This window comes from Vanellus vanellus, assembly GCF_965231255.1.
Source record: "Vanellus vanellus genome assembly, chromosome: 11".
Taxonomy (NCBI): Eukaryota; Metazoa; Chordata; class Aves; order Charadriiformes; family Charadriidae; genus Vanellus; species Vanellus vanellus.
In genome coordinates this window covers 17,246,543-17,272,193 of record NC_138916.1, presented here as the reverse complement: position 1 = coordinate 17,272,193, position 25,651 = coordinate 17,246,543, and the positions used below count along the sequence as shown (strand labels likewise).

General features: G+C 42.7%; 1 protein-coding gene across 1 annotated transcript in view; it reads left to right on the top strand.

Moving 5' to 3' along the window:
• The window catches only part of AGBL1 (AGBL carboxypeptidase 1), a gene marked incomplete at its 5' end in the record, with an annotated part of 291,273 nt that overhangs the window by 92,020 nt on the left and 173,602 nt on the right, over positions 1-25,651 (top strand). The window contains one exon of the mRNA XM_082488796.1: positions 22,660-22,840. Within this exon, the coding sequence (XP_082344922.1) occupies positions 22,660-22,840 (181 nt within the window). The remainder of the gene's footprint in view (positions 1-22,659; positions 22,841-25,651) is intronic.

Here is a 25,651-nt window from a genome sequence, read left to right as displayed (position 1 = left end):
CAATGCCACAGGTAAAACACAAAGCTCCCCAGGACTTTGTAACTCTTGCACAGAATTGTACTTAAATACTCCAAATCATTCTCTTGTATAGACATATGGGGAGTGGGAAACATCACTGATGAAGAGGCATTGGGTGGATGAGGAGTGTTGGGAGGACAGAGTGATCAGCCCAGTAGGAGTGCAGTGGGAAAGGGTTACTGCGGTACTGGAGGTGCTGATAGAGTGGGAGTAGCCCGGGGACAAGGAGGGCACGGCATCCTCTCTGTCACCTGGGCTTTATTTTCTTTGCTCAACTCTTTCAGATTGGTCGTGTCAGGCTTTTGATTAATGTGGCCCTAGGATGGTTAAATTTGTCTGAGTTAAATTTATTAACGTGCACCTTGATAATAGGAAACACAAGCCGTGCATGCTCGCAGGAGCTGCGCATTCACCGGATACTGAAGGGAAGAAAAATGGGCTGCTGTTTTCCTTCATTATGCCTTGTTTGCGTGAGGCTTTGATATTCACTTTCAGTTTCTTTCTCCTTCCTTTCTTTCTATCTCCCTTGATGTGATGATGGTGTGCTGAATAATTTTTATTAAATGCTCAGTTCTGAAACTGATAGGACGAAAGAAAGAAGTGAGCCGAGAACTCTTTGGCGCCCTGTGCTTTGCATCTCGGTCATGCAACAGCTCAGTCGCAAACAGCACAACTTCCATTCACGCTTGATCAATGTCTGTGGGTGCCTGAAGACTGCGACAGAAAGTCTGAGGCTGGATAGTGGTCCCCGCTTTGCAGCTCCGTAGGCTTGTACAAACAGAAACTGGTTCTCTGGTGGTGGTGGTTGTTTTATTTTAAACTTGCCCGTCCTGCCATTGTTTGAAGACTGAGCATCCAGGCAAGGAGGGATGTGTTTGCTACTCGTTCTAACTGCAATATTCCCCATAGTCTGGTGATAAAGATAAAGCCATTAGTTTCCTATTCTGACCGTGTGTGTGAAGCACCAATGATGAGACAAAAGGACTGGGTTTTGTCTCCTCTATTATCTCTTTACTATGTTCCTCTTTCCCTCCTCCTTACTCTGTCTCACAAAGAGTTAGACTCTGCAGGTTTGACCTTTCATATTACGCACAAGAGCCTAATATGTCTCAGACTGTAGCTCTCTTCAGAATTATGTAAACACCACCCCCCTCCCCAAAAAAAAGCTCCACTTGCTTTGGATATTGAATCATCACATGTGAGCCTTTGAAAAGGAAAGAAATTGGGGAGTGGAGAGGAAAGAAAGGTTGGGCAGGCATTTACTCTTTGGTGACTTTGTTCCTGGCTAGCCTTAGATATTGCCTGATGAGAGTTAAAGAGAGTTTTGAAGGGAAAGCAGTTCCCAACATCTTTCAGAGCATTGTCAAATGAATGCAGAAACTGAGAATGATAAAGCTTCCAATTTTGGTGCCAACTCCCTGCTCGATGAAGTTAGTAGGTGCTTGCAGAGCTCTGATTTTCTTGGGTTTGCCACACACAGCCCAGTGAAGGCAGTGTTAACAGCATACGCATGTACTCAGTAATAGTTTGCAAACCCTTAATTCACAGTGTTATGCGTGCAAATGTGCAGTATGTAACTGTGTCCTACTAAACTCCCCGGCAGACAGCTGACTGGACCCTGCAAGCCGTAGGATACTGTTATAAGTGGCAGAGCAAATGGTCTGATTAACTCTTCAAAGAAGTGTAAGTAAAAGATCTAAACACTCCTACATGAGCAATGATAAAATTGTCTTCTAGTTAAGAAAGCAGAAGACACGGATATGTTGCTAATGTTAATAGCGTGATTAAAACCACCAAATGCAAAATGACTGACCAGAGGAAGACAGTTTACACTGCTGTTCTGGGCTCACCTCGTGAGTGTTCCTCAGGAGGAGTTTCTGGCTGTGCGCTGAGTTGGGGTGGGTTAGCTCTCGCCTTTACTCAGAGATGGGTAAGGGGCGGATATCTCTGAAGTGACGTAGAGTAGGTGCCGTTCTGGGTAGTGCTAATACAGAGGAATAACTGCAAATGGTACCAAAGGAATTCCTTACAGGAATGAAGATTTCGACGGGTCCAGGGTGGTACAGGAGTGCACTGCTTCAGCTGATGGCCACCAGCATTGCTGCGTTCTCAGCTGAAAGACATGAGCATCATATACTGCCATGGGAGTTAATCCTGCATCCAGCGAGAGCAGTGTCACTCTGCAGAGCGCGGTGGGACAGTCTTTGTTCAGGGTATCACAAAGAAAGTAACAGCAAAGCTCTCTTCATTGCTGGTTGTACTGTTGTGATTCTCATTAATACTGATTATGTGGTGTGTTATGAATGTTTCCCCCAGTTGAGGCACCTGATGAGTGTCCTTTTAGCAGTGTGTAGCTTATAGAGCTGAATTGTGGGGTTTAAAGTTAAACCTATATGTCCCAGCTAATTAGCAGCAGCAGTGAGGGAGATTAAACAAAATGACACTAGCAAATGGATTTACATCTGTAATAGCTGTCACTTTGAGTCACTCTCCTGTCATCACGTGTCCTCTTTATGCAAGGGTGGGGAAACCATTAGGAATATTATCATAAAGAGATAATGACACCGGCTCATCTTAAATGTAGTCTTTTGGGGAGTTGAAACACATTTTCTGCCTGAGCCTAAGCATGTTTCTAAAGATGGAAAGAGTAACATTTTTGGGATAGGTATGGCAGGATGCTTGTGCCCTTTGAATCTGCAGATGCTCCTGGAACTAGAATGAAGGATAAAGTGAGACTAATGAGGTATGTTTACTTGGTCTCATCTTAAGCTTACAGAATGAAAAAGACACAGTTGCTGGGAGAAATATTCTAACATTTTTCAATTTGCTTGTATAAGCCATTTAGATGGTTGTTTTGCAACTTTGATCTTTTCTCAGGAAGAAACAAGCGCTTTACCTTTAAATATAATTTGCAGCAAAGAGCAATTCCTGAGCAAAGAACAACAGAGAATGTGAATTGCAGCGACCACTTACGCAGGATACTGGGAAATAATGATCATGTGGAAAATGTACACAGTTTAATTAAGCACATTGATTAAATCAATATGATTCAAGCAGCTTAGTGCTCCAATCAGCTTAATCTCATTAAATGTAATTCAGGCCTCGATAATTGATTAATAATGCATTATAGTTTATGAATTATTGACTCCAAGTTATTATAACTGTGCCTGCTCCCTGCGTGGCAACCAGTGTTGCATGTTAATTATGAAAGGCTCAAGCTCTCTTCTCTTGAATAACTTTTTCAAAGCTGGAGATGACATATCCCCTAGTCTAACAGGGATCAAATTAGATCAACGCCTTATTGGAGTTAGTCCACCCCAAAGGAAAATGCACTCTTTAAAGGAAGCTCTTATCTAATAATGTTGAAATAGGGAGGTAGAATGCCCTGCTTTGATTGGTAATGATCTTTCAAGCAGCCAGAAGAACTGCCTGTAGCAATTCAGCTGGAGTGCTAACCTGGCATTGTGCTGGTTGGAAACAGTTCCCAACAGCAAGCGCATCTGGTGTTCTCCTAGTGTCACTGTGTGCTCTGACTCCTCCAGCACACATGCACGCAGTGCAGCCAATGCTGCTGAACCCTTAGGTCGTTTCTGTGTGCCAAATATAGAGCAGTCCAGTTCCCCATATTTGTCTGGATGCTGAGTGTTTTCTGTAAGAAGGACCGATAGGCTTTTCTAATGGCATTTCTACACTGCAAGTGTGATACAAGAAGAAAAGACTGTTGCTCCTGTTGATGAAAGTCTCAGGAGAGAAACCAAGAACTGAAAAAAGCCTCTGCTCCTCAGGTGGCTTCCTTATTAGACTGCATTTCCACTGAATGTGAACAGAGGATGTTGTCTCAGATTGTTTTTCTGGCTGTCTTTGTACTTAACATGGTCCAAATTGCTATCTTATGCAGAACGAGTCCACTAGCATTATGTTTCCTTGAAATATTCTATTTACGGAACCTGTCCTGCTTTTTTCCTTTCATCTTCTCTACCTCTCTTCCTTATTTGTGATTATAGTTAAAAGAGAACAGATTTTAGTGCGTGTAGAAATTGAATGAGATGACAACTATAGCAAACTGTGGAGAAAAACATTTTTTTTTGCTTTATTCTTACATCTGCAATAGTGAGTTTTGTTTCTCTCTATTGCCTTGAATCGGAAGATTTGCTCCTAATTTGCAGGGGTGCCAGGTGGAGATGCTGGTTCCTCTGTTGCTTTGTACCAAACACTTTGTTTTTGATGACAGGAACAGTCAGCTGTTGTGAAAACTGTGATCCTGTTTTAATGCATCAGTGAAGAAAGGTTGAATAAAATTGTCATTATTCTACAGTGCTAAATAAAAATCGTTATTCTTCATTCTGTAACTTTTTTCTGCTTGAATAGGCAGTTTATCAAGCATCTGAAGCCAAAGCAATAATCTCTAGATACACAACACTCATGGTGTGTGCTCTAAATTTTTCAAGATTGTCTTTCAATTTCAAACATCTCTTCTCTCTTTTCTTTCTGATATCCCAGTCATAACAATGTGGCAGCCCATTGCAGAAAAGAGCAGACAAATTCCTGTGAAACTGTGTTCCCGTTTGAGTATCCAGTCTACTGCTGTAAAGGTGGAAGCTGGTTGAATGGAACTTGAATTTTGTGAGACAGACAATGGCTGTCTGCAGTATTTTTCATGATGGATCAGCTGCTCTTTGAATTCCAGTGTTTGGTGGAACTGACTCAGCCAGCACAGCTTTGACACTATGGTCAGCCTTCTGTGAGTTTGGCAAAATGCATATTAATATATTGAATCCAATTAGTCAAGGCAGCAAGCAATGCAGAGAAAACACTGAACAAGGATGCTAAAAATGCCTTGAAGCACGGCAATGACAGTGTTTTTTTTGCAAAGGGAAAGAGTACATGTTAGGGTAATCTCTTTCTCTCTCACCTTTTGCCTTATGTAGCATGCTAGCAGAACGGCCGTCTGAAGCGAGATAATTTGTACTGCAGTGGCTGCTCTCCATTCATCTGTAGTTTTCTGGGTTGGTTTTGTTGTGTGTTTTGTTTTGGTTTTTTTTTAATAACCTACCTTCTGAAATTGGGAGATTTGTTCTAAGCCCTCCTTTTCGTAGGGGATAGTGCTACAGAATATTCTGCTTTTTCTTCGGCACTTGTTCTGTTACCTTTCATTCTTTGAATTACAACAGCCTTATTTTTGTTCCAAGAGACTGGTAATCTTTGTGTGTTTCTTTCTGGAGAAGAAATATTCTGATCAACAGCAGCATTTTCTGGAAAGTAAGTTAGCAATGTCGTCTTGCTTTGTGTGGACTTGGGCTAGAACATCAGTAGAGCTTAGCACTGGCTACGCTCCAGTCTTCCAGAATATCCGAGCCTTTTCTGATACACGAATGAACTAAGTATCTTGAAAATCTAATCCAGCACATATCTTAGTCATAATTATTTTCGTTTACAATTGGTTTATCAAGTGCAAGGTCTTCTCACAGGAGCGTGGTGCTACTTGTATTTTTGTTATAAGGTATTGAAAAATTATGAATGAAACTGAAAACGGTTTGGTCGTATGTATTTCTTGTATTGCTTTAGAAGTTTATAGCCAGCTGCTTGGAACATGCCTGTCTCACAACACCCCAGTGCCTCGGCCTCGTTGCAGTGGAGCTATAAGCACCTATAGGAGTGATGGTTGCCCAAATTCTTGCCGTAACAGAAGGTGGGGGGGGAAAATTCATCTTCTCTCCCTTAGGTGGAAACAATTCAGGAAAAACCTGCAGATGCTGTGCTTCCAATGGCCAATCTGTGTGTCTGGTAGAGGTATTGAAATACAGCCTGGCGCAGCCCCCAGGCAGCTTTTACTCCCTCAGATGGCGAACAAGCATTGAGCTGCTACTAGGTTTCTGTTATCAGCTTCAAATCACGGCATGGAAAAAAAAAAAACCCCAAAACAAATGTGTTTCAGTGAGCTGCACGTTTCCTGTGCCTGGCCATAAATTCCAGTCACACACGGTCCTGTGGGGCACATGGTAAAAGGTCAATGTGGTACTGTATAAATTAGCCCAAGAAGCAGTTGAATTGAGTTAAATCTGTTCTCAATGTGACAGAGATGGGGTCTGTGAGGGAGGACGTAATTTTAGGGTCAGATTGACTGTGGAGACTGAATATCATTATGAGCAATGTGCTTTCTGAGGGGTGCAGAGTTAATGCTTGTGCCTCAAGGTAGAAGCAGAGGTCATGAGGGGGTTTCTTCCAGTTGCTCACAACCTTGCCCACTTGGTCATGCATCTTACTGCACAGGTTTTCGTTTTTCACACATGAAGAGGTCTGGAGCACCTGGTGATGCAGGGTATAAAGTGGGTTGGGCTGAAGGTAGTTGGGTTCACCCTTCAACACCTGTGTTGAATCAGTTGCTTCTAGATAGCAGAGCTGACGCTGTGAGTGGTGTGGCAGCTTGTGGATCGCCCTTGCTCCTTGAGTAAAAGGCTAGTGAGAAGGTCCCCATGGCCCCTGGGTTGGAAACCTGCTGTAAGGTAAGAGTTTTGTAACAGTAGAGGTGCTGCTTGTGTGTAATTTAGGGTTTTTTTTTTATTTTATTTTTCCTATCTTACCTGCCCTGTCTGCTCTCTAGAAGGCAATTAAGATGTACTCCTCCAGGAAGAGGAGATGACCTGTGGGGCTGTCCCAGCGAGCAGTTTTTCACCTTTCTGTTTGGTTGTACCTCCTCACTGATGACTTCTAGGCAAGCTGGGGGCAGGAGAGCTGGCGGTTGGCCTTGTGAAAGAATAATCTGTATCTGGAAAGCTCACCGAGCGCAGCGTGTGTACCAGCTGCTGTCGGACCCGAACAATTGCTCTTGCCGTCATAGAGAGCAGGTTTTGTCTCCGATTCAATACTTTTTCCTTTCTGGAAAAGCAAGGCTGTGCTGATCTACAGATTGAGCTAGATACACATCGCTTTCTGCCTGACGATCTCATGGGAACAAACTATATTTTGATTTGTACTGGACAGCAAGATTGGGCAAAAAGTGGGCTCTGGCACTCTTCTGGCAAACCGTTGCTTTTAGTTGGGGAACTCAGCTTGGGGATGGTTTCGGGGAAGACGGCCAAGTCTCGCGCAGATTGCGTTAAAGAATCACTAGGCTTTGACAGAAACCAGAGTGCATCCTGCTAACAGGAGAAGCCTGTTGCTCTTGGGTGTTTTTTCATGATCCTGTGAATCTTCTATTTCTCACTCTAACAATAGGCTTCTGCCATGCACAGGCAAACCCTTCCTCAATATACAGAACTAACAGACTGCTGGGAAATAGCGTGGGTGGCATTATAACTTTCATGGGTTTTTTCACCTTTATTCTTCTAAATTGGGAAGTTTCTTGGTGCTTTTAAATCTTGGCTGACTGATTTGGAGAGACTCTCTATTGCGACTCACTTTACAAAAGAAAAGTCACTCACGTTATACCTTAAGGCTTTGAAAACTCTCTGGAAAACAATGTTCCAATTTCTCGATTTAATGTTCCAGGCTCCATGGTTTTGGCTGATAAAGGCTGACCTAGCTGGTCGTGTATTACAAACGATGGGAGTTGTTTGGATGTGTGGAGCAGCTTTGCTGCATGTTTGCCAGAGCTGCAAGCAGATAGTTTGGTCCGCTCTGCCCACATCCGCGTGAGTGAGTCCACACTCACGTGAAACGTAGCAAATGGGATTTCTCTGTGCTGATCGTAATATTAATCTACCTGAGAGCATTAGTGAGTGAGGGGGCATTTTTGTAACTCTGTGCGTTTGCTTTTCTCCTGGTTTTGTATCTGCAATTCTGAACACCTGCTATTTCTAATTCCCACCTGTAAGTTGATTTTGCTGGGAGGGTCTACGCAGAGTTCTGCCTGACCTGTTTAACTAAGTTTAATTTCTCTAATTGGAGAACAAGCTCCATTCCTGTGTGACTGATGCAGCCGATCTTACACAGGTAAAATAAGTACAGCAATATATTGAAACTAGTAGTTTGCAGACACCACAGGCTGACACTTCTTGTTGCTTATAACTGACACATTCTAGAAACAAGAATTTTGATTAATGGGCTGCAATTATACAGCAATACAAAAATGAAATAGAACTAAAAATACCCCATAATGATTTTTAAAATGCTGCTCTGTTAATGAGAGGATTTGTCCATCTCTACATCAAAGAGAAACTTGTTAGCTCTCTGAGCTTGCCCACCTGTTTCTCATGCAGAAATAGAAATTGCTAATAAACAAGTGGAGACAGCTGCTATGTTCAGACTGCAAATGTGCTGATAAGATCAACTAGTTGACGAGTGACATGGTAGATACTGCAGAATGCACCAGTGTTCGCAGACAGCCAAACTTGGACTTCTGTATCATTTCAGGGCATTTATTATGTGGCTTTTGGATATCACTTTCTAGCTGAAGGAAAACTAGGTGCATCGAGTCTCTTTCTAGGTCATTTTGGGTTTTCTCTGATTTTCATCTGCTTCATTTTGATACATAATTTTTCAGAATTAGGTAGCAGAAGGAACAGGCCTAGTCAGTGTGTCTCTTCTGCCCTTCTGAATAGAAGGAGGGGGGGAAAGTTGCAGTTTGAAGTCACCAGCTACCCATTATACCTGTAGACAGGTCTCCTAATGAATTGCTTTGCTAGTTTTGTCAGGACAGTTTTTCTTAAGGTATGTGGCACCTTAGAGAAGTTCAATGCATTTTGTCCCTGCTCCATTTTAACTTTATGTTCATGAACTTTGTGTAATCGAATCAGGTCCCAGAACCAACAGGGCTTGTTCCAGATCTTAACACGGTTTCCCAAAGAAGGTGTTTTTTCAGTAACACTCAGAAAATGATATATATCAAATCACCAGCGCATTTAGAATTTAATTTGCTCTATCAATTTTGCAATTGTTGTGCTACTTAGCTGGGGGGGGGAAATCATTTTCCCTGTCACTTTGTAATTCTTTTTACAAGATTTTTCTCTTCTTTCCTCATTGAATTTGTTTAACGAACTGTTTTGAAGATTTTCTGGCTTAGCCCGGGTGCTGCTTCCGTGTCTTTGAAATAGATGAGGTTAAATAAAATAGGCTGAATTTTTTATTAAAACATGATGGGAGGCAGAGGTGATAAGTATGAGTGAATGAAGAAGTCACAAGGGGCTTGGAGGTGTGTCTTGAACCGCAAATAAGGAAGGACTTGTGGATGACTCAAGGAAAACATTAAAAGGCATTATGACGCTTTCTTTTGAGTCTCCCAAATGTTCTAGACTTCCCTATTATTTTTTTTTTTGTTGTTTTTCAAGAAAACCAGAGAGACCTACTACAACATCCCATTCCCTTTCCTCATTCTTCCCTTATCACTTTCATGTCATCTTTCACCTTCTCCCCCAGGTCTGAAAGCATGACAAAATAGTGGTGGATGCAGCAGTACCATAGCACTCTGCAAACGCATGTGTATGTGCTAATTTTAGGAGGAGTGGGTGGGCTTCAAAATGAAAATGACAGCTGTGTTGTAGCATCAGGGTATAGGACAATTATAGCAGAGAGGGCTCTGCTGCTGATGTTTAAGTGAAGGACTCAATTCATTTTCATGGCTCATGAAAAGAGGAGGAAGTGCTTTGAAGACAGGTGTTATGTAGAAATTCACTTGGTTGAATGTGAATGGCACAGGATACTTCATGACTGGAACTTGGGAAATGGATGTTGAGCTTCCAACTCTGTGACTGGTTTCTATTTTATCCTTGGGCAACTTACTTGATTTTTCTGTAAATCCCTGTTTCTTAACTTGGCATACACTCAAAACATGTAATCTTCAGTCTGTGAGGTGTTTCAAGAGAAGATGAGCAAGATGGAATTTATTATTGTTGGCATCAGAGTGACTTTGACAGGTTTCCCAAAGGTGGTTCAGCTCCCGTGGTGGTCACCTAACAGACGACTGTAACTAGTGATTGAAGTGGAGATGATGAAAAGAGGTAGATAGGACAGCAAGAAGAAAAGCAAGATAGAAGAAAAGGTGGACAGGAGGGCAGGCAGTCCTTAAATTCCTTGTGGGTCAGGTTGCACCTGCTGGAAATAGAAATGCAGGGAGGTTTTCATGGTAAAAATGAGGCTGTAGTGGATAACGCAGCAGAAACTGTGTGACTTGATTTTTCCTTTGTGCTCACTGTGCTGGAGGGATTTCTGAAAAATGATGTTGTCTTATTTTTTGTAGTTCTCCCTACCCCTGTAGCCAGGTGTAAAAGGTGCAGCCAGCGCTGAGGTCATTTCTTCCCCTTCCTGACCAGCAGTGGATGGGGTAAGCTGTAACAAGATTATTATCTCAGCCGCTTTGTCACTTCATAGTGGTGCAGGTCACCCTAACGCCGCTTGGGAATTTGTATTGCGGCGGAGTAGGAAAGCGCATTTAGTAGAGCAGGCGTTGAAGGCTGTTCTTGAAACGCAGTCCTGTAAATCCTGGCCTCTGGCAGCCCAAGCTGTTTAGTTATGTTTTATGAATCAGGTCGTATTGAGTCTGTCGCGGCTTCCAGATGCCAAACTCCTCCTGTGACAGTTTTGTCAAGCATTTTGAAAGGGCACACAAACAACAGCTAGAGGGTCACCGTGAAGCACAACTCAACACATGGGAATTGTTCTTCACAAAGAGCAACTGGCTGGAGGCGAAAGAATAAGCAAGAGACAGATAAAGGACTCTGGGGTCTCAGTGGCTGTGGTGCCCCTGCTGTCCCTGTTCTCCCTGGTTTTAGCACCTAGAAACCATGAAAGAGCAACAAAAATGTAGTGACATACTTACAGTCTCTGTGCTGACGTAGGTGATGGGCCTGCAAGCTATTCAGAATGTCTGTAGATAGACTTGAAACACTGCTCCCGCTCATAATTGATGACTTGCTGCTTCATTTCATACCCTGTATCATATTTTTTTGATCAGAGTGCTCCCAGGACCCATCTTGTAACTTGTCAAAGGTCTTTCCCACCAGTTAGGATATCACTTACAATGCGGATACCATGACCTTATTTATCTGCCTATCAAGATGCAACTTGAAATTAGGCTCAGCCCAGATAAAATAATCGCTGTTCGCACAAAGGGTAGTCCTGGTGAGATGCTCCCAGTGAGGCCGTCTAACCTGCCTCAAATGTAATTTAATGGACAGAAGCCAAATAAAAAAAATAAATCAAATTAAAGCATGCAGCTAATGCATGCAAACTCTGAAATGAATTTGGATTACAAACAGGCAGCGAAACTGAATAGTTGGTTTCTTCATCCATGAAGGAAGCACACTAAATAATACAGAGAATAAAAATAATTTAAGGACATCTTTTGATTTTGAGAGTTGAGGGGGATGTTAGATGGCAGGTGAAGGTTATTTTTTTTTGATGTAAGGTGTTTTTCATTACTTGTATATTCTTGCAGTTAGAAAAGATCACTTAAGTCTCTTCATATTTTGAAAACAAGGTATTAGCGTAAGAAGTTTTGTTAGATATGGCAGGAAGATAAATCATCTTTGCAACATTGGCCATTAGCCTGTCACAACCATGATTTACAGGGATTTTCTTTTATTTAAATAAGTGTTTCCTTTAAAAGCGTTCTGATAGTTTACAGAGCGGAAGATGAAGTGGTAGTAAATGCTCTGAAATATAATGGTTTTGATATGAGTGCTTCTTACAGCAAGTAAGAGAGGAGCTCGTGCTGTGGATTGTGCAGGCTGTGAAGAGTGGCTGAGCTGCAATGGAAGGATTCTGTGGCAGCGTTAATTGGAAAAGTTCGAAGTTCTGCTGGGGAAATGTTGGGGTGAAAATTCAGGAAGACGCTGAGATTGAGGAAACATATCACAGTATCAGCGTCACGAAGCTAGTCTGTGCGCTACACATCAGAAATTCAAACTGATCAACAACCATCACTCATGCTGTTCAATTATTTGCCAAAATGAACCTTCTGGAGAAGATTTTTTTTTTTTTTTTTAATAACTTGAATATCACTTAGGAAACTATGAACTCTAAAGAGCAAAAAAACTCTCTTGTGTGAAAACTCCCACTTTTGCAATGATACAAGGAGTGGTGAGGAAGGACATTACATGTTCCACTTCTACTTGTGTTCCTTCTGGGACTGCCAATATTGTTTTGCAGCCTGACTACTTTTGCTCATGAGTATGTTTTTCTGTGCTTTGTAGCAATTGGGGGGAGAACATTTTTCTTTTCCCTAGCCTTCCTACCATCTTATTCCTAAGAAGAAACAATTTTCCTCAAACAGACTAGTAGTCTTCCCAGCTTGACATTCCGCTCCCTGGAGTGACTGATGTAGGAAGTCATTCATTAGAAATCGTTTTGCTAGCATCTGAAGGAAAGAACTTCTTACTGACCTTAGACAGTGACTGCTTAGTGTCTTACCACATACTGTTTGAAATTTCTGCATGTTATCTATTTTATGCAGTGGCAAATTTTGTTCCACCTATCTTTCTGTCAAGCATTCTGGGATTCTGATTGTGCTATACGATTCTGATTCTTTCTTCATCCTTAGGGTATTTCAATAGTAGAACTGCTTGAAAATAATATGGTATGAACTTGCTTATGAACTTCAAGGTTCATCTCTGTTATCTTTCTTGGAAAACTTATGTTCCACTTATGGCGTAAACAACTAAAGTGAACTCTTGATCTGAGGTTTGCACACAAGAGTTAAAACACTGTGTTTCTTCTGGGGTGCTGGAGGGCAGTTGGGGAATAGACATTAGGACCAGTCACTAATAGTAGATCTGCTACTGGTATGAGTTCTCCTAAACATTTCAGGGGAGGAATAAAAAATGATGACGTTTCATTTATCATGTTTTAGATATAAAGTGTGAGTGCTTCCCACTTTGGTCTTTATCAAGATAAGAGTTTATGCATAGAAGTAGGCTTCTTGTCAAGGCTAAAATAGGCAGGAAGCTGTACCATTCAGGTGTGGACAGTATCTTCTAGTTTAAAGATATTCTGGTGGTAAATACTTCCAGTTCAGTCAAACTCTGCTTTGTGTCTGTTACACAACATGTCACATCTAGAAAATGAAAAATGTTGCTGCTTATGTCATGGTACAGGATCATTGGGCCAACACCAGTTTTGCTGCCATGATGTCTGATTGAAAGACCTTTTATGTTGGTCCCTTATTTGCATTCTCTAGCTCAATCGTTTGGGGAGTTCGTCTAAGAACTTGCCATCAAGACAAGATTCATTATTCAGAATTGGGAGACAGCTTTACCTTATCAGTCTCTTGTCTGTGAAAAGCAAGAATTTCTTTTGGGATCAGCTCTGAGCAATGCAGCTCTAAAATCTAGGATAGATTGGACAGCAATGATGTAACAGTCAATTCAGTGATGCCACAAATGAGGTGAACCTGCAGGTCCTTTACTGTGAAGTTGTTGACATAGTGAAGAGTTAGAAGGTGCCTCTTGTAGGCAGGTGTTTCTTTCCTTTTTCTCTGTGAGCTTTTCATATGTAAAAAAACCACACAAGTTAAAACTCTCATAGCTTGCTTACTGCAGGAGAAATACAGGATAATATTTTTAAGAAAAATTCCCTGTCAGGATATTTCTTGAGCAATGGAGTGATAAATATCAAATCAAGTGAAGACCAAGAATTAAATTTTTCCCATCAGAGCCCATCTGTGATGCTTTTTATCTTGACAAAAATTGATATTTTATCCCTTTGATAATGAGAGGCTCTGATTGCACTTTCTTTTAATATATTTTATTTCTTAGAAGTCATTCCCTGAGGAAGATGTCAAGTCAGAGGCAGAGATCGATCTGTGCCTCTTAAAGGCACAGCACACATTTAAGAATAAGCATTGCTTTATGCTGTAGGTGTCATTAGGTGGATTTTAAACCTCTGTTCTATATAGATGGTTTATGGGCAGAAAGCTGTTTACTACAGAATGTGTCCTTTGTAGAGCAGAACTGCTTGAAGGACTACACAATAGATAGCCAAATTTAACAGGAAAATAAGTTATTATTCCAAGTGGTGAAAGAAACACTGGCAGGCGATCTATTTGCCGTGCCCATTTTAGGGCTAACAGGCCCCAGTGCAGGTCCTAAGTTGATCTTAGCCTGCTGCGGCCACAGAAAGACTAGACAAAATATTGAGCTCTTCACACAACTCTTTACCATTCCTCTCCTGCCTAGATGCCCAGAAGGAGATTTTCCAGAAAAATAAGGGGTTTGGAACTGGATCCATTGAAATTATTAAAGAAAACAAATGCCTGTTGGGTTATTTCTGTCCCCAGCTACTGCAAGATCGTTGTGTACAGAATGGCTTCTTGTGCTCTGGGCAATGTGGTTTTAATGTTAACTTCTACCTCTCCACAGGGGAGACTCTTCGATATAACTCACTGATATTCAGCCTAAATGTTCCTTTGTGAAGTTTCATCCCATTAACCCTGGCTTCACCCTAGTTTAGTACTCTAAGCAATTCCTCCTGCTGCTGTGTCTGTTCTCAAAGCATCTCCAGTGAAGGGCATGGGGTATTACACCGGGGTAAAGGCTGTGTCTCTCATAAGCAGGAGATGTGGGTTGAGGCGTTACTCGCAGTGTGAAAGCTATTTACTCTGGGGGTGTCCCCTCTGCAAGCAATTCCTGCTGCAGACTGTCCATCTGCTGCCCTTTATTTCTGCAGCGAAGCTATTAATGCCATCCACAGAGCCGGGGCCATGGCCAGGGGGCAGCTCGTGCCTTAGCGCACAGCTCAGCGATGCTCTGCCCCCCGGGTGCAAAGCCAGCTTGATCCCTTTAGGGATCAGACACTCGGAGGTCTCTCTGGCTAGGGATGTAACTAGAAAGTGCAGGGTTGTTGCTCTTACAATGTTGAAATGTGCCTTGCAAATGAGATAGATGGGCTGTGAGTGAGGAGTGGATGTATAGAATGAAATGTAAAAGTAAGGGGTGAAAATATTGCTGTTTTGGAGCTGAAGCCTTATTAAAGTCCTGTCTGTCCTATTTGGGCAAATTCTTTCTAAAGTATCATGTGTCACCAAAATCCCATTAAACTGTCACATAAATTATCAGAGTTTCCTTTTTCCATCACTGTGGATTACCCAGGGAGATATTTTTATGACAATGGAAGCGCTTTCAGTCTGCTCCTCCTGCCTGATTTCATTTCAGATGAAATCCTTCTCTCGGAAAAGAGCCCATGGATTTCATAGCTCTATGGATCTCTGCGCTCTGCCTGTAGAGCAGTTATCCTGCAGGTCTCTGCTGCACTTATCTCCTGCCTGCACCTTCTTTTAGGCATGGGACAGTTTAGGGCAATGCTGCCACTTCTCTAATCATACTGAATGAGAATGCTGTATAGTCTGTTTTGATGGATCTCTGCTCCAGTGTCTTCCAGTCTTCTGAGCATTCACTGACTGGTTCTTCTCTCGGGCCTGTGGTGTTATCTTCATAAGAAAAAGCCAGAAGGTGAAAGAGTCATATATGTATGTAACTTGAAAATACTTGGGTTTTTTTTTTTTCTGCTTGCCATGTCTCAGAGGTATTGTGTCTCTGCAAGGCAATCTACGTTTTTCACATGCTGTCTGAAAAACGTGTGGATTGATGGTCAGGCCATGGCAGTACAAAATACTTGAGTATCTGAAATTGCTTGCTGCCATAGAACAAATTAAGGCTGTAATGTGCGTGTTATAGAAGCAGGGGATGATAGATCCTTGCCTGCCTTTGACAGATAATCTGGAGCTCCCTACATCAGCTAGCTAAATAATCTGTTGGGAGGACTCTTGGAGCTGATCTTAGTGTTTGGTTCTCACCCCTTTCAAAGGGTGCATCAGCAGAAACTGAGAACCACTAGACTTAAGGTTTATAGAGGGGCTTTGGAAAATAATTACTAATGAAAGGAATCCCATTAATTGTATTACTACAATCTTAAAGCGGTAGGACTGTCACTAACAGAGCAGGCAAGCCAGAACTTTCCATAAATATTTCTGATCTGTATGTGGGAAGAAGCCCAAACAATGTCAAAATATCATGATCATGAAATATTTCTGATTAGTAGCTGATGCTTAACATATCTTAAAGTGGCTAACTAAGTATTAAGCAGACACCTTGTATGCAAGAGATCAAAGGAGATGGCTGAGGTGCCCTGTGGACTGGAATATTGATTCCAGCAGGGCTCAGAACACAGAGGTAATTCCTGAGGACGAGAGGGGAATCTTGGACCAAATTTCTGAAAGGGTAGCTAGAATGACCTGTGTGGCTATAGGCCTCGTACTGATACTGTTCTGGGCACTGTAGTGGAGTGGCTTGATGCAGGACTTCATGAATAAGGACCTAGTAGAAGGTAGTGTAAATATATGGGCACAGCAGTGAAGGCAGCCAAGCCACTACAGACAGGCTTACCTGATCAACAATAACTTGTACTTCTTATGCAACCTAGTCTCAGTGGACAGTGAGAACAACTGATTGCTATCTCTTTTTATAGCAGCTTTTTGTAATTTAAAGGTTATCTCCTTCCTCTCTGTTCATCTTTCCTTTCTGAGTTTAAAACCCATTTTCTCCAATTTATCTTTGTAAGTTATACCTTCTGAAACTTTTATCATTCCTAATGACATCTTCTGCAGTTTTCATTGAATTCCTTTTTAAGCTGCGGTGGCCAGCAGCAGGCACAGTGCTCCAGCTAGTTGTTTTTGTTCATTGGGTTGAGTGGAGCAAAGTAACGATGTTCCTCATCTTAGCTGTGACATTGCCTGTTAGTACATCCCAGGAGAGCTGCCAGTTTTGGAACTCCTTTGGATCACTAACTCATCCACTAGAATCCCCTAATGGTTCTTGGCAGTACTTCTTCCTAACCAGCTGTCTGCTGTCTTGATTTTATTTCCTTGGGCTGTGGCGGAGGGAAGTGGAGACACTACACCTGTGAGAGGTGTGTACAGGTAGAGGAACTCCTCATCTTAGTGACAGAGCTCTGGGAGGAGGTAAATGCAAGGTAGCTTGCTTGTCACCAGTCTCATAAGGAAGCTGCATTGTAACAGCCCCATGGTTTCCATTTGAAAGCTTGGCATTATCCGAGCAGTTCAGAGGGTGTGCAGAGCAAGATAGGATGTGCCAGTGACTCTGGAGTTCGCATATCCAAAAATGGATGGTCGTGCAATGGTTGGAAATTTCAAGTAGACTAATTCGGATGCATACACTTAACATGGGAATGTTATAAATGGAAACAATTTTCAAAGGGTTATAGTAGGTTTTTCATGGATGCAAGTTCTAAAAATAACATTCAGTTGTTCCCCGGTCTTCCGCGAGAGGTACACTTTGATTTGAACATGAATGATTTCATGTGAGTTTCCTTTGGTTTCAGTCCTACGGAAGGTCATGCTAAATAATGGTGGTGGTTCCTGCTGCCTTCAGCACTTGGGTTTTGGAGTCTGCCCCAAAAAGGACTTGACAACTTGCTTACCAATTTCCTGGAGTTAAAAACCAGCAGTAGCAGGATGTCGAGCTGTGCCGAGGCTGGGCAGCCTGTACCCATATTCAGCTCCCTGATCATCTCTGATTCAGAGGTGAATGAATTCATAAAACACATGCAGAAAGGGAGGTTGCCAAGCAACTTGGAGCCTGAAACTCCCCCACCAAGCTCTGAAGGTAGAGAACAGGCAGCAAGAGGCGATTTGTAATGTTCACTTCTTTGCCACAGGTAACAGTAATAATACATATAATATAGACCCATTTAAGAAAGGAATAGCTCGTTGATAATTCTGGAAAACAACAGCTGGTCCTGCCAGACTGTATTTTGCTTCTGTCTTAAGACGTGTCTGCTTTTGGAGCATTTAGCCGAAAGCAGGGTCAGCAAGGAGACGGTGATGTTGGGGTGGGGGCAGATGGGGAGGAAAGAATTATTCTGTCTGCAGACAACTGAAAGACTGACAACTAGTGGAAAAGTTTTAGGACGGAAGTAAAGTGTCTGACACAGATTCTGCTCAGATCAGTCTCATGTTTTCCGTGATCTCAGTATTTGATGCTTTTTTACAAACATACTTTAATATATTCATTGTACATCACACCATATCCTGTCTTCTCTCTGGCTTTGCGTAACTATGCAGCCTTGGGCATATCAGATGTATCCAGGACAGGCTGCAGCCGTGACATGCATGGAAGAGCTACGAGGTGGTGCTCTTGTTTATCCATCGTTTGACTCGCAGAATACCCTGTAGAAGCCACAGCTAATTAAGTTGAAAGGGAGAGTTTAGCTTTCTTGGGTTTTGTCTACTACGTCCTGGAGTAAACTTGACCCTTTGATTTGTGTAATGCTCATGATAAAGTCATCCTGTATTTAGGCTAAAGGGGAAAAAATAACTTTATGTTTTAATGGCCCTGGGCTTGGGGTAAAGGGAAGAGAAGTATACAGAAGCTCAGCCAGAAAAATTCCAGTCAAGACCTGGATCTAGGTTGAATTTCTCACATGCTGTGTATATAATTCCCTTTGACTCCTTATAAAAATCCTAGCCCTATGTTGTTTCAATGCCCTGTCCCTTTACAAATGGCATGGCTCAAATCTCAGCTTGAAATAATTTAGAACATCAGCCCAGGTCAGGGCATCTGGAACTGCATTTCATTTCCTTTCTGTGTTCCTCTTGATGAGGGACACTGCTGTGTTAATGGGGTTTTGTTCATTTCTTTCAGGCTGCCCTTTCCCCAAGTGATGTCACGATTAGTGACATCAAAGTCACCTCTTAGCAAACCTTGGTGATGACACGACTAGAGGAAGATTCTTATAACACGCAGGAGATTAAGCAGCAAGTTAGCAGTACTGGAAGAACAAAGCTCTTATTTTCATGAATATATCTACAGTCAAAACGAGTGAAGAGAAGGGGAGGTGGGAAGTAGGTGATACATTAGTAGAATTATTACTCAAAGGGTTTTTGCGCAGAGTTTTGCAAGAGGAATCAGTGACGCTTTAATCTCTCACCTCGGGTGTTGCTGGTGCCACGTTATATTCTGGGCATGTTGAAATGTAACACAGTGTAACGAGACATGATCTGTTGGATAAGGCTTTATGTAGCATGAAAAGGTTCCTCTGCTTTCTCTTTTTATTATTTACATTCCCAGAGAAGGTTATGTGTCATGTGGGCTTTGCAGAGATAAATGGCTAACCTGAGCTTTCTGGCAGCTTCCCCAGAACTTGGGGAGGATTTTGCCTAAGTGTTGGCCTGAGGATTTTCAAGGCTCAAGCTCATTTCTGGGCCTGGAAAGAGGTATATGCAAAAACTTGTGGTTGCGCGTCCTGAAGATAGGTTTGGTGGGGCACAGGATGGAGTCACAAGGTGCTCTGAAACAGCGCAGTGGAAGGGCAGCCAGGCACCAGTGTAAACCAGTAAGCTATGCTGGGTAGCATGGAGGTGGTCTTGTCAGGGCTGTAGGGGACATCGGAAGTCAGGAATAAAGTGAAGCAGCTAAAGTGACATGCAGGAATCTGGACCGGTGCCTATCGGTTGGAGTGCTGAGTCCGGCTGGCCAATGCTGCCGTCCGCGACTTTCATCAGCTCTAATGTTTATCACAGTTATTGCAATAATTTCAAGGCAGATAAGAAACTGGATATGCTGTAAAGCATAGGATTGAGTGACTCCTGCCTGCCACAGAGTTAAACCTTTGTTTCCCAGGTGTTTCAAGGGTAGCAAGTTTTATGAGCGTGTCGTCAGCTCTTTGCTCTATTTGCTGCTTCGTTAGTCTTCGTGCCAGGTGCAGGCTGGGGGAGCACAGCTTTTGGATACGGGATTTGGCCGTGATGGCTTCTGTGAAGCGAAGAGGCAGTTAACAAGTCCTGCGGTTTCCTGGCTGTACGTACCTTTGTTACGACTCTCCTGTGGATGGGATGTCAGAGCTGCGGATGTGCTCGTCAGGAGGGGAGCTTTTAAGGGAAGCTAAAACTGGAATAGAGGGATTTACTTGGCTGGACCTATGGGCTGTGGGCCCCTCCATTGTCGCCCCCAGGGAAACAATGTAGATGATCTCTGTCTGGTCTCTTCCCCCCTGTTTCCTGGGGTTTAAGATCTGGAAACTCCAGAAGCTTTTCTGACATTAAGCCTAAGTCAGACAAGCTTGACTTTAATCAGCCTTGAGAGGAAGAACAGAACTCGGGTTTCTGCCAGTCCCACGTTATTTGTAATTAGCAGAATTATGGCAAACTTTCCTGGGTTTCTGAGATGAAAGTCCTTGCTTAGCGTTTCCCCCCCCCCCCCTTATTTTGACTGAGAAAAGAGATGCTGTGCTCTTTCCCGATATACAGAAGAGATAAGAGTTGTTAAAGCTGTGTTCATCAATTGCAAAAGAGAACATGTTTTATTTTGCTTTGTGCTATTTACAGCTGTTGTCCATTAGGAGTCCTCAAGAGCCCAATTCTCAGCTACAACAAACAGCCCAATCCCAGAAGTTTAGCTCAGCAATGAGCCTGCAAAACAGCACTAAATCATGGTGATGGGAGAAAGAGGAAAATGTTTGGAAATGGCAAAATGTAGCTGATGTCTTTGTTAAAGCTAGTTTTTGCTTGTTGCTATTTTAAAGCATTACTAAGGTAGACTGTAATGCGCAACTCTAATTTTGGGGGGGAAAAAAAGATCAGAATGACTAGTAGTTCTGCAGGAGCTAAAGGAATCTTTTGCAATCTGTAAGTGTCTTAGGCACTTATGTATACACATCGATCAAAATATACTAACCTCACAGTAAGGCCAGGTGTAATGATAAAAGACTAATATATGGCTATTGAGAAACAAGAGTTCCAGTTGCTTTACTGGACCAGAATATGATTGCTCTGTATGAGCTCTTTGAGCTGAGAGTGCAGTTCGCTCTTCTAGTGCCCACCAACTGCTTAAGAGGAAGGCATGGGAGTGTGGAGGGAGGATTGTTTCCAAATCTGAGTGCATCCCTGAAAGATGTAACAAATTGTACTGTAATGTACATATTGAGCAGAACTGTGCAGAATGTACATTTAGGGAGAAAAATTAGTGCTTATTCCTTGTTTTCCTTGTTTGACTGTGAAACGAGAAATTTCACTTGTATTCTCAGCTCTGAGACAGCCTTTGCTTTGTTGGACAAATTGCTAAACAGCTCTTTAACATCTATATTTTTCAGCATGCCATTCTACCTCCCTTTTTCACGTTAATTGATTAATGATTTGCAAAGCATTTGGAAACTGAAGGACAGCTTTGGGAGCTAAGGTTGAAGTCGTATTACTTGCTAATTCAGCATTTGTTTACAAGGGCACTCAACTGATGCCTTTGGTTTTGTTTTCTGTCCTGTTACCGCTTCTAAGCCTGTCATTTGGGGGCCCTCAATTCACGCAAGGGAACAGAGCCTGAGCTTTGACGTTTCCTGATAGAGTGGGACAAACCTGCGCTGGCATCGTTGCCGTGCCCTGACAGATAGTAGTTTCCACTAAAGTAAATCTCTCAGGTTGACTTGTGCCAACGGCCCAAGATTGTGAATGCTCACAAAAGGGCGATTTTAAGACAGATAATTGCTTTGTCCTTTCCCTTTATTTTCGGCTCCTGGCAGGTGTCTCCTGCCTTCTCCTGTTTCCTTGGCCCATCCGTGGAGTATGCTCAGCACAGATGGGATCTTCAAAGAATCTGCTGTCAAACTTGGTCTTTTCTAAGCATATGTATACTGGAAGTTTTTGGAGGCTTATAACTAGACCAAATGTGGGTGCTTTTTCACAGGAACAGCAAATAACATATCTGATAACAAGGCAACTTTCTCTGTCAAGTTGCAAGTCTACTTTGAACCAGGTTCAGTAGAGAGCTTATCAATGAACTGCTTAGTAAGACTTTGATTATGTAGTTTTTAAAAAAGCACCCCCCCTAAACCCTCTCCCCTACCCTAAATTCCCACATCTTGTGTCTCCCGTGCCAAATGTATTGCTAGAAACAGCTGAACTCTTCTAGATGCAACTTCTGAAAATCAGCTTTGCAAATCTGAGCATACGTCTATATGATATAAAATTGAAAACTGTCTTTCCACCAAAAGTAACAGCTTGCCTTAGCTATGTGCATTATTATTTCTGCCTTTTGTTGGATGGATACGAAACCATGGTTAGTTTTGAGTACTCTACCTCTGCAGCTTATCTGATTAACATATTCATGTATTTTCTTTAGTCATATCAGTTTAAGTTGATTAGTTATGATTCTGATCCTGCATCATGGGTTACTGTCAGAGATCAGACAGCTTCTATGTCCTTGGAGCCCTTACGGGCGGACAGATGTGCTTAGAAATATGGAAAGTTTTCAATTGTTAACGGTGGAATACTGAAAGTGGAGAAACCTTAGAAAATTAAATTATTTCTAGTTGCCTTTTAAACCTTAGTGAAGTTTGATAGGGTCAAACTTTCAAGAATTGCCAGAAATTATGCTGGTGCCTTTTTGAGAGGCAGTAATTAATCAGCACATGCAAAATATCCTCTAATAGTACATGTAAATATCTGTAAGGTATTGTAGAATAAACGAGCAAAGGCATAGGGATGAAGCTAGCACATGCTGGTTCCGAGGACCAAGCCTGGGATCAGCTGGCATATAGCACCTTCAGAAAATGGCTGGACTCTTTAGGAATGTATTTTCCGTAAGATACATCTCGGGTTATCTCAATTAAAAAGGAATAAAACCCACTCGCAAAGATATTATTCAAAAAGAGGTCCTGTCTAGGTGTGTGTTTTTATTTTTTTTCTTTTGCTTTGTTTTTCAGACAATCGTCCTTATGTGTTTCTCATGGCCCGTGTTCACCCCGGTGAAAGCAATGCCAGTTGGGTAATGAAGGGGACCCTGGAGTTCCTAGTGAGCAGTGATCCCATTGCTGATCTCCTGCGGAAATGTTTCATTTTCAAGATTGTCCCCATGCTTAATCCTGATGGAGTCATCAATGGCAGGTGAGTTGTGACATGTTCTGATTCTGGGGTTTTGCTGGGTTTGTCTGCAGGCTTTACCCCTCTGCACCTAGCAGGTCTCGTCTGCAATGTTTTGGGTCAGAATTCCCTTTGCCTCATGTTTTGTTCAGTCCTGTATGGAAAATGTGACTGTGAGATATAGCCCAGTGTGCTGTCTTGCTTTGGTCAGATGTACACGATTCGTTGGTATAAGTGGTCATAACATCTCTCAATTTCCTGGATGGTCTAGTAGTGGTGCCAGAGAAACGGCATCTTTCTTGAGAAATGAGGATCTATCTATTCTGCTAAAACAGCAGGGCAGACTTCACCTGCAAGACAGATATGCTTGGGAATAACTGGCTTTAATTAATGCTTTGTATAGCCTGGTGGGGGGGAAGATGAGTAAGGATCTATTAAATTTTCACATTTTCGTGGAAATGTTTCCATATAGTGAAGCTCCCTCCTTCTCCCACCTCCTTTTCAATCTTCCCTCCCACATGTTTCCTAAGAGATACTGAATCTGAGCTTGGAAAATACTGATTCCTTTTTGTATTCTTTGCCTTTACACCATTCCTGCCCACCCACACTTGCCTTCCCTCTCCTTGTACATGAGTGGAAAAAGTACAAATCTGCTCCTAATATGTTAACATGAAATAAATATTGCTTATTGCTATGCTGCCAGTGAAAGAGGAATTCCCTTGGAAGGCTTGAAGAGTGCACTAAGATAAAGGTAGGCTTGCACTTCGCTGGAAAAAATTCTCTGGTGTCTTTGCGGACAGCAGAGTTTGACTTCATTGGGTCTTTGTGGAGTGGCTGTCAGTTAATAACTGACTCCCCTCTGATGCAGGGGAGGGACGTCATGATCACATCCCACCAGTAGCTGGTGTGCTGTGCATTTGGACCTGGTGATAAGGGCTTACAGGTTTTGGTAACAACTGTGTCCCCTGGCTTGTTGCAGAGGAACATGTGGCAAATCTCAAAGCTGGAAGATCAGCTTAGGCAAGTACTGAAACCATAGAAAGTGTAGAGGAACAACTTTTCTTAAGCTGCGTTCTCCCACCTGCTTTTGGGTCAGGCTGTGCAGATTGAGTGCTGGAGAAACAGAAAAACAATCCTGAGCAACAAACCGAGCTGAGTTTGTTTTGGTTCTAAACTAATTCATTTCAGCCTCCTCAGGGCTTGAGCATATCGGTAGTCTGGGAGGACTGTTCAGGGTAGCTGGATACTGCCCCAGAGTATTCAAAGCCTCTGCTGGCACCAAATGCTTCCTTGATCCTTCCAGATAGCAGAAGCAAAAAAAAGAAAGGTTGTGGCTTTTTTCCCCCCTTTCTTTTTTTCCATTCACTGCACATAATTAAGGCTTCCAGCAGATGGAGGACTGGAGGGAGCGTCTGACCTTTTTTCTCCAGCTGCCATGAGTGAGTGTAGCAGAAAAGGCACCCTCAGGAGGGAGGACGTGACTCTCGGTGACACCTGGGTGAAGCGTACTGCCTGGGCTCATGTCACACGGCAAAGTGCTTTGCCTTCCCTGGTGCAGATGAGCTTAAACTTCAGTTAAATCTGGTGATGAATGAAAAAGTTTGGTAAGCCTTGCGTGTGGGACAGGAGCAGAGGAACAGGGCCATGGCTCTGTTCCTGATTGTGAGGCCTGGGGAAAGGAGAGAACCATTCCTTTATGCTTTGATTTAAATACTTTTATCCCATGAAGCCTCCTGTGGCCCGGATATTCTTCTTTTTTCTTCCCTTGTGCTTTTTAAGTAGTCTTGGGTCTTCCTATGCTGAAAGATGCTTCTGTTCTGGACTGCAGGTCTACTGGTGGTCTGCTGGAGATAACCATGCACATTGAGGAATGCAAATATCTTTCAGGCCCTTAACGTCTATATGTGCGCATGCAGATTTACTTGGCTACTTAACGTTCGACCTTGTCCAGGTTTAAATGCTCTAGTAAATTCTGTTATCTTTCGTCAGTGTTACAGGAGAAATTGTTTTTTGAGGAAGGTGGTCTATAGCCCATCATCAACTTGTACTTGTGAGAAGATACTTGCTAAATATTTTTTACATCTCTAAAATCCAGTTCACAACCCATTTCATGGAGCGACTTGTTTGCCCTGGGATTCACCACCCCTTTTGTGGAATTCACACCAGGTATCCCCAAACAGATTGCTAGAGTGCCTGGCGTGCCCTCTGCCAAAATCCCGACCTGCTGTTCTTCTCTAGTTTTGTACAAGTTACTGCGCTCTCACACCTTCCCCCCGTGAGGACTGCACATACTGAATGCATCACATCCACTATCCAGGCCAACAAGTATCTTGGCTCTGTGCTGGACACTGGGAATACCTACATGTGATAACCAGGGATCTTATCTCTTACTGTGAAACAAGGTTTTCTTCTGTTTCAGTGCCTCCGTTGCTTTCATCTTGGTATCTCAGTATCTTTCTTTATTTAAGAGTTGGATTCTTTTTGTTGGCAGCCCTTTGAATCTCCTTACTCTCCCTCCTCCCCAGCCCTGTGTGCTGGGGTGTGCATAACGCTTCCCTGCCCGTCGCGGAGACGAACGCCAGTGCCTGGTTACAAAGGATTCCTTCCAGCAGCCCAGCTGTGCCCCTTCCCCAGCTGGCTCCCTGCTGCGGGCGCAGCTCAGGGGGAAGAGCGCTCATCCCGGCAGGGTACCGCACCACCACGCTTTGGGAGCCTTCCGCAGCAACAAGACGATTAGGGCCTTGGTATTTGCTTTGGTTAATGTGATCTGAAAGTTACACGCGGAGAATGTTCCCCTAACACAGATAGGACTGCCGTAATGCGATTGTGCTCCGG